The following is a 15,937-nucleotide window of genomic DNA, read 5'->3' as shown; positions in this document are numbered from 1 at the left end:
GATCTTTTTCTTACAACTTTCTCCCGCCAGAAAGTTCAAATAAAGAGCGGTAAAACGCTGGTTCTGTTTTTCTCCTTGTGGGCTGGGCACGAGGTGACTGGCGAAGGTTTCTACCAATTGAACGAGGGCCCCTCGCGCGTGGTCCCGCCTAGTCAGATTACGAAATATCAGCCAGTGAGAGAGCCGCTTTTTCAGTCAGCGGCGACCTAAAGAAGAAGACGACAGGGAACTGGCCGCCGTCTAGAACTGCTGCCCAATAGGAGCAGGCCGCGCCCGCAACTCAGGCGGGCCGCTTGAGCTGCTCAGGAAGTGGCTGTTGGCCCGGGTCTGTGCGAGTTCTTCCAAAAATCCGCTGGGACCGCGGCGATTTTGCAAGCTCACGGCGTCCTCCCGGCTCTAGGTGAGGCGGGCGCTTGCGTCTGCGCAGGCCTTGGGCCTCTGGCTCCAGGATAACTTCCCGGGCTTGATCCCTGGCTGCGGGGCCCGGGGACGCCCCACGAGGGGAGTTGCGGGCGGGCACCGAACCCGGCGGCCTGGGGAGGTTCGGCCGCTCCGGATTGCCCCAACCGTCGGGCCCGTGGCGCCCAAACCCAAGCTCTTTCGGGCTTGCTCGGGGAAGGCGCCCAAGGTGGGGGCGGGGGAGGGAGGGCGAAGGCAGGAGCGGAGTTCGCCGCAGGCCGCTCTCTTGAGCCAATCTTCCAACTCTTCCTGTGCAAATATAAGTGCTCTCCCGCTGAGCGCCCGTTTGTTGCGTTACTTTCCGGTTCACCGAGGAACCTGATGTTTGTTCTTATCCGCTCTGTGACGTAAATACTTTTATCATCCCAGTTTTAGTCGTGAACAAGTTGAACAGAGAGGCTAGGAAACCCGCCTAAGGTGCCGCAGGTAGTACGCGGCAGAGCGGGGATTTGAGCCGAGATTGGCTCGCCTCGGTGCTGCGGCCCCTTATCCGGGTGATCGGCGGCTGTCGTCGTCCCGCCTGGTGCGGACATTGATCTGATTAACCAAAGTTGGAAAGATGACAAGTGGGAGGCTAGCGTTTGTGTGGCACGCCGAGGTCAAGGACAAGGCTGCTCCAGGCTTGGGGTGCCCAGCCGACAGTCTTTTTGGCTCTGATCACTCCTGGCTAGCCCAAGGGCTGGAGGATATTTATTTCCCCGCCTTGATCGGGAAGCTCTGCTCTAGACCGCCGCTGTTTCATAGAACTTTCTGCCAGGATGAAAATGTTCTCTCACTCTCCTAGATCTGATCTGTCTTTATCCGATGCTGTTCTTAGATGTTGGGGGGTGGTTGGTTGGTTGGTTGTTTTGGTTTCTTTTTTTAGGTATATGGTGGATAATTCTGTAGGTATTTAAGCATCTGCTGTGTACTTGTTGCTCTGGAGGATACCGAGATGAACCGGTTGGATTCGGCCGTCTGCCTTATTGCTCTAATCAGAACAGACCTATGACGGGGAGAAATTTCCTTTCTAATATTTAACCATAATGAAAAGTACAGAGAATGATTTAAAAAAAATAAAAAGACCTGTGCACTCATCATCTAGATCTAACAATTCTTGACCTTGACCTTTTGCTATAATTATAATTGCATCCTTTTTTTTTAAGAAATAAAAGTAATATATAGTTGAAGCCCCACGTGTATCTGAACTCTCCTTCTCCAGAATTTGGTATTTTTCATGCCCACGCTTGTTTCATACTACTGTTGTATATTTGTAAGTCCAGATAGCATGGTTTTTCATGTTTTAAAGTGTCCTAAAAATGGGATTATAGCGGATTCCTTTATAACCTGCTTTTTTCTGTTTGATGTAATTTTGAAGAATTACTGTGTTGAGGCTCTTAATGGGACGAGAGCTTACCGTTCCGTCTTGACCAGAGGTTTTGTTTTACTTTCTTCTCCGCTTTCTTGAGTTCTCTTTCTGGTAGTTCAGTTAATCAAATATCCTGGCTTGGCATTTTAATTTTATTATTGTCCTTTTTGACTTTTAGTCTATTTTCTAAAAGAGTTCCTCGACGTTATCTTCCAGTCCTTTTTTTTTTTTTTAAGATTTTATTTGACAGAGAATGAGCGAGCACAAGCACGCTCCCCCGCACACACACAAGCAGGGGAAGCAGCAGGCAGAGGGAGAAGCAGGCTCCCGACAGAGCAGGGAGCCCGATGTAGGGCCCAATCCCAGGACCCTGGGATCATGACTGGAGCTGAAGGCAGACGCTTAACGGACTGCCACCCAGGTGCCCCTCTTCCAATCCTTCTATTAAATATTTTATTTTGGCTGTCATTTTTCATTTCCAAGAGCTCTTTCTTGTTTTCTGATTTGTCCTTTTCTCCCCTGGCGTTCTTTTCCTGTAAGTTTGAGGGAGTTTTTTGTTTTTGTTTTTGTTTTTTACAATTTTTCTTGCATTGTTTTCCCTTCTTCCCTCCAAGTTTCTTCTGTTTGTCTGCTTTGGTCTGTCTCATGTTGGAAGCTTTGCTCAAATGTCAATTGAGCCTTGGCTCTTTGTTTTTTAAGGAGGGCCCCCTTCCTCCCCCAGAAAGCAGTTTGGAAGCTCTGTATGAGTGGCTGAACCTTATCAACCAGTAGGCTTTTACTGTTAAATAGATGGGCAGAGACTCAGCCATTTGCGGGGGGGGGGAGTGATTCACAATAGTCAGTATTTTATTTATAGATCTTTTTTCTTGAGGTGATTTTCTGTAGTGAACAGTCCTCTAATCTCCTGCCTTGGGTAGAGAATGTGTATAAACCAGAATATTGTGCCCTGGATTTGTGCAGGGAAAAAAGCTGGGGAGAAGAGTTGGAAGGGTCTCACACTGTTCAGTGTGTAGACTTGCACTTAACTCCTTATTTTCACTGCTGTGCTGTACCATTCTGGTGTTAATCCTGTCTGGCACAAACTGCCAGTTTTCTACAGCATTCGCGGAGGAGGTGTTTGTTTGCCTGGCTTTTTGTTCACTTGAGACAGGCTTTCAACCAGTCCTCTCTTTCAGCTCCATCTTTCAGCACTGCCCTCTGTGGTGCCCGGTTTCTGCAATCCCCTCAGTGGGAATCAGCTTGCTTCTCAGGAGCACACAGTCCCCCCTCATTGCAGGCACTTGTGGATTGGATCTTTTCAGCTCTACTAAGAAGTTAACGGTTCCAGTAAGAATTGCCTATCTCATACCTGTTTGAATTTGTCTTGTAATTTACCTTTTCTTTAATGCCTTTGGGGGTTTGTGTCATGTTCATTGGTTTTCAGGAATGACTAGAAAAAGAAAGATAAGTGTGCTTCATTCATCCACCATGTTTATTGGAATTCCCTTTATTTACTCAGCCCCCTCCAGTCTGGCCTCTGGGCCCATCACTTCAGGGAAGCTCCTCTTCTCTAGGCTGTGTGTCATCTTCATGTTGTTAAATGTAGTGATCACTCTTCTGTCCTAGACTCACCTGACCATTCCATTCTTGAGAATTCTTGAGAGCCCGTGCTCTCCCAGGTTTCCTCCTCCTTCACAGTGCTCTGGATTCTCTTCCTGTTAACTGTTGGCCTTTTATAATGTGTGTCTCAGGTTTGAGTCCTTGGCCCAATATTCTTCTATCTCTGTTCCGTAGGTAGTTTAATCTATCTTGTGATTTTAAGTAGCATGTCTATTCTTAGGGTTCTTAAAGCTGTCTACTGCTTTCCATCTCCTGCTACCACTCTGGCCCAAGCCTCTGACCACTGGTTTACACCCCCACAAGGAGCCTGTGAACTGGTTGGCTTGCTTGCAGTCTTGCTTCCCCTGCAGTCCATTCCTAACACAGAAAAAACTCCTTACTGAAGCCTTTTGCCTTAGTGTTCTGCCTCCTCAGCCTCATCCCATACTTCCAGTCTTTCTTCCTGTGCTCATTGCATCTGCCCCGTTTCTCAGTTGCACCAAACTCATGCTCATCAGGGACCTCTGTACTGATTTCCTTCTGAAACTCTTCCTTGGCTCTTCATATGGCCACCTTCTTTTAATCCTTCACGCCTGGGCTCAACTTTCACTCTTTTTGAAAGACTTTATAAAATGGTGCTCCTTGGGGCGCCTAGGTGGCTTATTCGGTTAAGCGTCTGCTTTCAGCTCAGGCCATGGTCCCAGCATCCTGGGATCGAGCCCTGCATTGGGCTTCCCTGCTCAGTGGGGAGTCTGCTTCTCCCTCTTTGTGCTCTCTCTCACTCTCTCTCTCAAATAAATAAATAAATCTTAAAAATAAAATAAAATATGAGCCGTGTATACAAGACTAATTTCCCCAGTGAAGCTGAGTAAACTTTTCCCTAATAGTTGAGGGAAAGATTCTCACATGAATCTTCGAAATAATGGGATGTGATAATATTTCTTTATATAATTGATACTGTCAATTAAAGACCATTTCCATGATGTTAAGCCGTTAACTCAAGCAGCAGATCTCAACAATTGATCAACTGTCTTTCAGAACAAAAATTGCATATTTAACATCCATGATAAGATGTCAAGATTTTTTTTTTTTAACCCAGACCAACAAGGCTGCAAATGGCTTTATCCCCCAAGAACCTGACTTTTCCCATTTGATTATTTTTTTTATTCATTGGAGAAATAAATTTATGATAAATTTTGGACCAAATTTTAAAAACCACATCCAAATGACAACATGGGATGTAATGAAACACATTGCAGAGTTGAATGCAACCGAAACTGAGAGAAGGGGTCCACCCACTGGGTTTCCACAGAGAAAGATTCGCCATGGGAGCATCAGAGAGAATTTGAAAGTTTTCAGTAAGAGTTCGCTTTATCATTCGTATGTCCACGTTTGATCCAAATACTCATAACCGTCTGCTGTAACTACCAAACATGTGCTACCATTTCAACACCCTTCTTTCCTTTAAGCTTTCTTGATTTAGCAGAAATAAAAAGTTAATAAATAAACTAAAAAAAAATAATAAAATAAAATGGTGCTCCTTGATTCCTACTCCCAAGACCAGATATCACAATGTATAATTTCCACATTTATTTATTTTCCCATTTGCTAGAATGTAAAATCTGTTATGCAGTTTTATCCTGTCATTATCTCTGTGGGGTATCTGACTATTTAACAGGTGCTTAATAAATATTTCTTGAATGGATTAACATCATGGAATTAGAGACAAGAAACAATGAAGGGGACATGCCAGGTGCCTGATAAATACCTGTGAAATGGACTAACCAATAGCGTTAGTGATGGGAAACAAAAATACTGGAAAGGACAGAGCAAATAAAGTTTGGTCAGCCTTTTTGGAGAAATTAGGTAAATTTCTATTTTGAGTTAGTATTGAGTTAATTTTGCAACTATAAAAAGCTTTCTTTGTTTATCCTTAGTAACTTGGTGCTGTGAAAGATGACTATTGCCTATGCCGACTAAAATCAAATATAGCATATATTTTGGTAAATATCTGTATTGGGGTCACAAAGAACTGCTAGAGGTCTGGGAAATTACTTTCAGTTACAAAAGTTCAGTCTCCTTATTTCATAGATCATTCTGTTACAGAAGATAGTACCATGGGGCGCCTGGGTGGCTCAGTTGTTAAGCATCTTGCCTTCGGCTCAGGTCATGATCCCAGGGTCCTAGGATCGAGCCCCGCGTCGGGCTCCCTGCTCAGAGGGAAGCCTGCTTCTCCCTCTCCCACTCCCCCTGCTTGTGTTCCCTCTCTCGCTGTGTCTCTCTCTGTCAAATAAATAAATTAAATCTAAAAAAAAAAAAAAAAAAAAAGAAGGTAATCCCATGATCACCTGCCTTCATGTTTTCAAAGGGGAAACTGGAAAACTAGTTATAAGTACCTGTTATGGAGAAAAAAGTTACTGATTACCAAACACTTCTGACTTAAAGAGATTTTAGTTGCTTATTTTAAGATTCTCAGTTTTGCCAAGAATGACCTTAAACAGAAGTTCTAGAAGACTTAGATATGATTATACCAGCTATATGGCATGTTTTATCTATTTTACTGATATTTTTTACAAATCTTACTTCTCCAGAGATGGCTGAGGAAGCAATGGAATATAATCTTGACAGGCAATTAGAGCATCATGTTGCAGAACAGCCTGTTCCTGCTGAAGTGGTCAGCGGCCAAGGGGGACCACCCCTGCTCCAGCCTCTACCTACTGAAGTGGTCAGTGGCCAAGGAGGACCACCCGTGCCCCAGCCTGCTCCTGCTGAAGGGACCAGCGGCCAAGTGGGACTGCACGTGCTCCAGCCTGCTTCACAGGTGTCTGTTGACCTGACAGAGGAAGTGGAGCTGTTGGGAGAAGATCGTGTGGAGAACATTAATCCAGGGGCTTCAGAGGAACATAGGCAGCAATCTCATGTTAACCGCCCCATCCCAGTGTCTTCGTTGGTTTCAATGAACACCTTCATCAGTGGACTGCAGAGACTTCATGGCATGCTGGAATTCCTGAGACCCCCTTCAGACCACAATGTGGGACCAGTGAGATCGAGGAGGAGGAGGGGGTCTGCTTCACGCAGGTCAAGAACCGCAGGGTCTCAGAGGACAGATGGTGCCAGGTAAAAATTTGTTAAAATCTTGGGATTAGTGCCAGGTTGGGAATTAGGAACACTGGTTATGCCCCCAGTGCTGCCGAGGCTTGACGCCATGACTTTTGGCAAGTTAGGTAGTCTTTCTGAACCCCCAGTTCCTTACAAGTCAGATGAAAATAAAAGTGCTTGCCTTATTTACTTCAGAGTCATTGAGGGAATAAGTTACACTGATGTGCTTTGAAAACTAGGTGGTGATTTGTTGGCAATGGTTTCTATGGGGGCTGGCTCTTCTTTAGATCATTTGCATATCAAAAAAGTGTATCTTTTAACTTAAAAGTCCACAATCCAATTACCCAGTATCCATCGTTCATTGGCATCCCATGTAATGGTGCAGTAGACTTTGGAAGACAGGCAGGCTGGATTTAGAGAAGCCTTGTGAAAAGTAAAATGTGAATTAATTTAGAGCTTATCTGACTAAGTGGGGAAACATTCCAGCCCTCTTCACCAGAGAATGTGTTGCAAAGTTGAAAATAATTTTCTTCCATAGTTTTTCATTTGAACTTGCCTTTTGAAGAGCTTAGCTGTCAAGTCTTGACAGGGTTACTATGAAAAATAACCACTGGCCATGCCTTGCCTGTTTTTTAACTTCCTCCTGCTTTATTTGAAATACTCAATTTCACATTTGGCCTTCTAAATGTTTTCATAATGTTTAAAGTGGTTGAATTCAACATCGTCATTTTATATATGAAGGAAACTTGGACCCTGAGAAAGTGTTTTGTTCAGGGTCTCATAGCTACAACGGGGGACAAGGTTGAGTTGGTATTGGAACCTGGATCTGACTCATTTTCTATCCAGGCAGATAGAGGAAGCTTCGGTCATATCCATTTGTTTTCTTAACATTATGAAAATAATGAGATGATACTAAAAAGTAATAGCTAGGCCATCTGTTGATTGTGTTTTACAAATGAAGAAGCTGATGGAATAATTTGTGTTCTGACTAGGGTAACTCTGGAATTGGGATTGATCCTGGACTCAGCATCCTTTTCCGTGGCTTCTGCTGATTACTGTGGGGTGAAGGGGAGGGTCCTGCTGTTCCCGTGGATCTAGTCTCTAGCCTAGTCATTCCTGGACGTGACCCATCAGGGATGATGTGCTTAGTTTTGTGTTGACAAGAGTTTCAGATGCATGTTACTGTTATTTTAAGGTGTCATTCCCTCTGATTATGAAGGCAGAATAAGATATCATATGTTTGCGTCGTAGGTGAAGGCAGCTTGTAGTGCAGTTTGGGAACCCTTTCAGAGTCTGTGGGCTGAGAGTTGAAAGTGGTGTCCCCAGGAACTGGCTGACTGCCACGAGACCTCACAGTATTCCTCAGCCTTGGTTCATATATTCATTCGGGGGAGGGGGGCGGGGGCAGATTTGATTGCTTTTTGGTGGGAGACTCTTGTGTTAACCCAGCTCACAGGAGAGTGACACTTAAAAACTAGATGCCAGTTTACAGAGAGAAATAGAAATGCCACAGAGACCAGAGTCTCTTGCTGGCATGGTTGGCACCATTCTCCTAAAAGAAATTTACCACAGAAGCTAAACTCTAATCAGAAAATTGCTTGACATATATAAGAACTGTGCTCAGGGACTGTGAAAGGATATCAGTTGAGCTCTTTGACAGTTGTGTTTGTTTCTACAAAAGGAATAAACCTAAAGAGCCAGGGATTGTGCAGCTTAGTGGAGAAAACATGGATTCTGGAGCCAAATAAATGTGGTATTAAAACTTTTTTTCCCTAAATACTGTGTTGGAAGCAAATGCGACACTAAGTTCACATAAAAGTAGGAGCTTTTCTAGGATTGATTGCTTATGATACTGTCTGAATTTCTTTTCTTTTTTTTTTTTTTTAAAGATTTTATTTATCCAACAGTGAGAGACACAGCGAGAGAGGGAACACAAGCAGGGGGAGTGGGAGAGGGAGAAGCAGGCTTCCCGCGGAGCGGGGAGCTTGACGCGGGGCTCGATCCCAGGACCCTGGGATCATGACCTGAGCCGAAGGCAAGACGCTTAATGACTGAGCCACCCAGGCACCCCACTGTCTGAATTTCTTAACATGAATTTCTTATTATGGTGTTTGGCATTTACTTACCTGACAGACTATCTCTGGGTCAGGTGTTGAGAGCCTGGGCGAGGGTGAGCAGCTTTTGCCTCAGACTCCACTGAGAAGCCAAAGTTGGGGGAAGCTGAGTAATGAGGTATTTTTCCCAACAGGCTTCTCAGTCAAGGTCACAAACTCCTTTCCTATTTCTTTGTTTGAGGCTGCTTGATTCTGGCTGTCAGCGTCATCACTCATTCATCAAATATTTCTAATACTCCACTATGTGAGAGACTGAACTTTGCCTTGGAGTTACATTGTGAACAGGACAGATCAGGGTACCTGTTCTCATGGAGCTTCTGAAATCTAGGACTACAGAGGGTAAGCAAGGCGCAAGAACTTATACTGTTATTTAATTCAGAGATGGTAAGTGCAGGGAAAGAGGAGGATTTCTTGGGTTTCAAGATTGTACTCCCAGAGAAACCCTAGCACTGCTTCCTGATGACGTAGCTCCCCTTTCCTTTGTCCTCATCTGACCTTGGAAATGCCTTTTGCTATATTAAAGCAATGTTAATGAGTGGTTTTTTTTTTTTGATCGCTTAATTTCTTACCAGTTTCTATGCAAATTCTCTATGCATGTCAGTAGCCTAACTATTAGCCTAACTTTAGTGTGGATTTCATTTGATTAAAATGATCTTAGGAGATAGCATTCTTACGTGCTTATTCTAATGGTGGCTGTAGCTGCTGTTAGCACACAATTGCCAAAATTAGTTGGTAAACTTGCTTATTAGCATTTTTAAAAAAGAAAACCTGAGTAACATCAAAAAGGGCAGAGTAAGGACCTTCAAGACAACTGGCAAAATTTATCAGAATCAATTTTCAGGACTGTGGAAATTAAGCAGATGCTTAAAGCAATTGCTTAAAGCAATTAAAAAAAAAACAGATGAATATCAGAACAGTAAGCTTCATGGCACTCCCTGTTACATATCCCTCTTCAGCTCAGTGGTAATGGTGAAAACCAAGTGTCTGCAATCACAGTGAAAACCAGCAGCCTGACAGCCACTAGAGGAAATAGATTGGGATTGGAGCTCCTTCAAAGCTTCATTCCCAGAGAATTGTCTTACTTTGTCCTGTTTGGTGGTTTCATGGAAGATCCCACTTGCAGGGCTATTTCTGACTTACCACTATGCCCAGTCTAAAAAGCTGAAAGCCTTTTCCCCAGAGGCTGCCTGAGGTGGTACATACTATGGGGGCAAACTAAACTGACTAAAAAGCTTAAAAGGAAAAGTTGAGGAATGAGATCTTCATAGGGGTTTTGAAAAGCTCTGACATATTCTTGGAAATCTAGAAGGCCACAGACATGCCTAGGGCTGTGTACGGCTGTGCTCATGCCCAGGAAAGACCTAAGAAGGCACTAATTTCTCAATTCTGGCTAACCTTGAGGCTCTGCACAATCAAGAAGCATTGTCACTTGCCTGGCTGATTCCTGAACGTGTGTCCCAACATAAACACACAGTCACACGCTCAGCAAAGACTAGGAGACTTACTGGTCCTGGGTGTTTAAGCATATCTCTGTCCAGGCATGAACTAACCCCTGAGCTAACCACATAGACTTAATGGCCACATGCAAACAAAGAATGCAAATCTTACAGAATCATTTCAGAAAAGTCACTAAACAAAAAGTAACAAGTATAAGAAATAGCAATAACAACAAACCCTGAAAAGGGGAAGAATCTGATTTCCAGAGTTACTACATTATAGTATTTGAAATGTCCAGTTTTCAAGAAGAAATTACAAGACATGGAAAGAAAGTATGGCCCACACATAGGAAAAAAATAAAAAATAAAAAATATGTAAAGAAGCCAAGATGTTGGACTTACCAGACAGACTTTAAATCTGCTTTTTAAATATATTCAGAGAACTAAAGCAAAGTATAAAACAGTGTGTCACCATATAGACAATTTCAATAAAGAGATTGAAGTTATAAAAATATACAAAATAGAAATGGTGGAGTTGACAAGTACAAGAAATGAAAAAAATCACTAGAGGGCTCAGCAAGTTTGAACAGATAAAAGAAAGAATTGACTTTGAAGAGTCAAGAAGCAAAATTGAAGATAGGTGAATTGAGGTTATCTGGCCTAGATAACGGGGGAAAATGAAGAATAATGAACAGAGCCTCAGAGACCTGTGGAACATCATCAAGTATATGCCAACATACGCATAATGGAAGTCCTTGTATGGGAAGAGAGAGAGAAAGGGACAGAAAGAATATTTGAAGAAATGACAAAAACTTGCCAAATTTGATGAAAAACATTAATCTACTAGAAGCTTAACAAACTCTAACCAGAATAAATTTCAAAGCGATCCACACCTACATAGATCACAAACTGTTAGTACCAAAGAAAAAGAGAGAATCTTGAAATCAGCAATAAAGAAGTGACTGACTTATCATGTACAAAGGATATTCAATAAAGTTGACAGCTGATATAGCATCACAAACAATGGAGGTCAGAATGCAGTTGAATGACCTGTTTAGAGGTTTAGGTGGGTATTTTTTAGAGAGAATGCACGTGCAAACACGGATGGGGAGGGGCAGAGGGAGAGAGAATCTTAAGTAGGCTCCACGCCCAGCATGGAGCCAGATGCAGGGCTTGAGATCATGACCTTAGCCAAAATGAAGAGTCAGATGCTTAACTGACTGAGCCACCAAGGCACTCCTGACCTGTTCAGAGTATTCAAAGGAAAAAAAACTAAGAATTCCATGTCAAGCAGATCTATCCCTCAGAAATGAAGGAACAGTGAGGCATTCTAGGATTTAAACAAAACAAACAATTTCTTTAGAGGAAGCCTGTCCTACAAGAATTACTAAAGAGAGTCCTTCAGGCTGAAATTAAAGAATCCCCCACCCCCCCCAAAAAAAACCCACCAGACATAAATAAATTGAATCCACAAGGAGGAATAAAGAGCACTAGCAAAGATAACTACATAGGTAAACACAATAGACGATACACTGTATTTCTTATTTATAATTCTTTTTTCTTTCTGATTTAGAACAAACAGCATAAAAAATATAACTATAAATCTGTGTTGATGGACATAAAATCATCAAAAGTGGGGAGTGAATAGAATTATAACTAAATGTGGTAAAAGAAATGAGAGAATTAAAATGTGCACTTGAAAATAATTCAAAAGAAGGCAATACTGGAGAAGTAAACTTTTTTTTAAGTTTTTTTTAAAGATTTTATTTATTCATTTGAGACACAGAGAGAGAGCATGAGCAAGGGGGGAGGCAGAGGGAGAGGGGGAAGCAGGCCCCCTGCTGAGCCAGGAGCCCGACACAGGGCTTGATTCCAGGACCCCGGAATCATGACCTGAGCCAAAGGCAGATGCTTAACCATCTGAGCCACCCAGGTGCCCTAAAGATTTTTTTTTTTTAAGTAATCTCTACACCCAATGTGAGGCTCCAGTGCATAACCCCAAGATCCATAGTCACATGCTCCACTGACTGAGCCAGACTGAGCCCTAAACATTTCTGTTATGAGCATTTAGAATAGATATTCCTATATGAACAAAAAAAGACACAGGATTATAGAAAACAGAAAAATCGTAGGTATAAACCCTGCTTTAAATTAAATGCAAATTGTTTAAATGCTCTAATCAAAAGGCATAGATCAGCACAGATTTTTTTAAAAATCCAACTATATACTGTCTGTAAGATACACAGTTTAGGTTCAAAGGCATTAATAGGTTGAAAGGACAAGGACAGAATAAAATATGCCATGCACACAGTAACCACAAGAGAGCAGGAGTTGCTGTACTAATATCAGACAAAATAGACTTTGAGGGAAAGATTGTTATAAGAGTCAAAGAAGGACATTTTATAATGATAAAAGGGATTAACCCTTTTATCATTATATCCAAAAGATATAATAATTATAAACCTGTATATATCTGCAACAGTGCCCCCAAAAACATGAAGCAAAAACTGTCATAATTGATGGGAGAAATAGACAATTCACCAGTAAGAGTAAGAGGTATCAGTACCCCATTTTCAGCAATGAGCATAACTAGACAGAAGTCAACCAGGAACCAGAAAGCTTGAAAAACACTTTCAATCTACTGGACCTAATAAACATCTGTAGGACGTTCCACTCGACAGCAGGACATAACCTATATCTCAAGAGCACATGGAATATTTTCCAGGACAGATCATATGTTAGGGCTAACATATGGGTATAAAACAAGACTCAATAAATTTAAACTATTGAAATCATGCAAAGTATGTCTGGACATAAGTAACAGAAAGAATTTGGAGAAATTCACAAGTATGTAGAAATCACATAACTCCTAAATAACCAATAGATCGAAGAAGAAATCCCAAGAAAAATTAGAAAATACTTTGAGATTAATGAAAAAGAACATACCAGAACTTATAGGATGCAGCTAAAGCAGTGCTTAGAGGGAAATTTATAGTTGTTAAGCACCCACACTAAAAAAGAAAGTAGGGGTACCTGGCTGTCTCAGTCGGTAGAGCATCTGATTCTTGATCTCAGAGTCATGAGGTCAAGGCCCACACTGGGTGTAGAGATCACATAAATAAATAAAACTTTTAGGGTAAATACCCAGTAGTGCAATTGCTGGGTCATGGGGTAGCTGTATTTTTAACTTTTTGAGGAATCTCCACACTGTTTTCCAAAGTGTCTGTACCAACTTGCATTCCCACCAACAGTGTAAGAGGGTTCCCCTTTCTCCACAACGTCTCCAGCATTTGTTGTTTCTTGTCTTGTCAATTTTTGCCATTCTAACTGGTGTAAGGTGGTATATCAATGTGGTTTTGATTTGAATTTCCCTGATGGCTAATGATGTTGAACATTTTTTCATGTGTCTTTTAGCCATTTGTATGTCTTCTACCCCAAAGATACAGATGTAGTGAAAAGAAGGGCCATATGCACCCCAATGTTCACAGCAGCAATGTCAACAATAGCCAAACTGTGGAAGGAGCTGAGATGCCCTTCAACAGATGAATGGATAAAGATGTGGTCCATATATACGATGGAATATTATTCAGCCATCCAAAAGGATGAATATCCAACATTTACATTGATATGGATGGAACTGGAGGAGATTATGCTGAGTGAAATAAGTCAAACAGAGAAAGACAATTGTCATATGGTTTCACTTATTTGTGGAACATAAGCAATAGCATGGAGGACATTAGGAGAAGGAAGGAGAAAATGAAGGCGGAGGAGACAAACCATGAGAGACTCTGGACTCCGGGAATCAAACTAAGGGTTTTAGAGGGGGGGGCGGGGGATGGATGAGCACAGTGATGGGTATTAAGGAGGGAACGAATTGCATGGAGCACTGGGTGTTACATGCAAACAATGAATCATGGAACACTACATCAAAAACTAATGTACTCTATGGTGACTAACATAACATAATAAAAAAATTATAATAATTAAAAAATAAATAAAAAATCTTTTAAAAAGAAGGTACTCAAATCAATAACCTAGCGTAAGGAATTAGAAAAAGAAAGGGAAAAAAATCCAAAATTCAAAGCAAGCGGAAGAAATAATGACCATTAGAGCAGAAATAAATGGAATAGAACCTAGAAAAGCAAGAGAGAAAACCAACTAATCCCAAAGTTGGTTTTTCTGAAAAATCAACAAAATTGATAAACTGCTATAAGTAGACTGACCAAGATACAGAGAGAAGACTCGAAGTAATAAAATCAGGAATGAAAGAACATTACTGTCAGTCTTACAGAAGAAAGCAATATTATAAGGAAATGCTGTGAACAGCTTTGTACAAGAAATTAGATAACCTAGGTGAAATTGACAAATTTTTTTTTTAAAGATTTATTTATTTGAGAGAGAGAGCACAAGCTGGGTGAGAGGCAGGGGGAGAAGCAGGCTCTCTGCTAAGTGGGGAGCCCAGTGCAGGTCTTGATCATGGCCTGAGCTGAAGGCTGACGCTCGCTCACCTGACTGAGCCACCCAGGCGCCCCTAAGATGACAAATTTCTAAGAAGACATTAGTTATCAGTATTCTTTCAAGAAGAGAACAAAAATCCAGATAGATGATTAACAAATACAGAGATTGAATTAGAAAAAAAACAAAAACAAAACAAACTTCTCACACGGAAGAGCCCAGAACTAGATGGCTTCCCTGGTGAATTCTACCAAATGTTTAAAGATGAAATAAATAGGGGACGCCTGGGTGGCTCAGTTGGTTAAGTGTCTGCCTTTGGCTCAAGTCATGATCCCAGGGTTCTAGGATGGAGGGTCCTGGGATTAAGTCCCACATCAGGCTCCTTGCACAGTGGGGGAGCCTGCTTCTCCCTCTACCGCTGCTCTCCCTGCTTGTGCTCTCTTTCTCTCTCTGACAAATAAAATCTTAAAAAAAAAAAAAAGATGAAATAGGCAGTGGATAAGGAAACCCAGATGGCTTCGGTGCTTTCCTTTTTTCAGGCAGCCAGAAAGATGGTGGACATTCAGACTGAGCATGCCTGCCAAAAGCAGCCAACCGTCTTTCAAAATAAGAAGAGCGTTCTGCTTTAAGAAAGTGGCAAGGGGAAGCTCCCGAAATACTACAAAAACATTGGTCTGGGCTTTAAGACACTTAAGGAAGCATTGAGGGCACCTATATTGATAAATGCCCCTTTACTGGTAAAGTCTCCATCCAAGGGCGGATTCTGTCTGGTGTGGTGACCAAGATGAAGATTCAGAGGACCATTGTCATCTGCCACAACTACCTCCACTACATCCGAAAGTTCACCACTTTGAGAAATCCACAAGAATGCGTCCGTGCACCTGTCCCCCTGCTTCAGGGCTATCCAGATCTGCGACAGTGTCACAGTGGGTGAGTGCCAGCCGTTGAACAAGACTGTGTGCTTCAACATGCCCAAAGTCACGAAGGCCACTGCTACCAAAAAGCAATTCCAGAAGTTCTGAGACTAGACATCTGCCCACATGCCTGAAGAAAATCAAGTTATTTTCCCGGTTAAAAAAAAAAAAAAGATAAAATAAATAACACTAGTACCTCATAAACTTTTCCAAAAAATGGAAGCAGGGGGAATACTTCCTGATTCTGTAAGGCCAGTATTACTCTGATACCAAAACCATATAAAGACATCACAAGAAAACTATAAGCCAGTATCATTTATGAATATAGATAAAAGAATTCTCAACAAAGTACTAGCAAACTGAATCCAACAACATATGAAAAGGATTATACACTATAACCAAATAGCATTTGTTCTAGGAAAGCAAGGCTGATTTCAATATATAAAAAACAGTCAATGAGATATACCATATTAATACAATAAAGGAGAAAAAACATGAACATCTCAGTAGATAGAGAAGGAGCGTTTGAGGGGC

At 41.8% G+C, this 15,937-nt stretch overlaps 1 protein-coding gene and 1 pseudogene across 2 annotated transcripts in view; both read left to right on the top strand.

Annotated features, from left to right (window-relative positions):
• The first annotated feature begins 296 nt into the window (after positions 1-296).
• Positions 297-15,937, top strand: part of RFWD3 (ring finger and WD repeat domain 3) — a 45,808-nt gene continuing 30,167 nt past the window's right edge. For both annotated transcript variants that reach the window (XM_028092937.1, XM_028092929.1), the window contains exons 1-2: positions 297-400; positions 5,977-6,502. In XM_028092937.1, coding sequence (XP_027948738.1) covers positions 5,979-6,502 — 524 coding nt within the window. In that variant the 5' untranslated portion in view covers positions 297-400; positions 5,977-5,978. The remainder of the gene's footprint in view (positions 401-5,976; positions 6,503-15,937) is intronic.
• On the top strand, positions 15,041-15,511 carry LOC114200806 (small ribosomal subunit protein uS17 pseudogene; annotated as a pseudogene).

This window comes from Eumetopias jubatus, unplaced genomic scaffold (assembly GCF_037043125.1).
Source record: "Eumetopias jubatus isolate StellerSeaLion01/CBP00866 unplaced genomic scaffold, mEumJub1_p1.0 scaffold_10, whole genome shotgun sequence".
In the NCBI taxonomy this organism is placed as follows: Eukaryota; Metazoa; Chordata; class Mammalia; order Carnivora; family Otariidae; genus Eumetopias; species Eumetopias jubatus.
The sequence above is the reverse complement of the archived record's forward strand: the minus strand, read 5'-3'. Positions and strand labels throughout refer to the sequence as shown.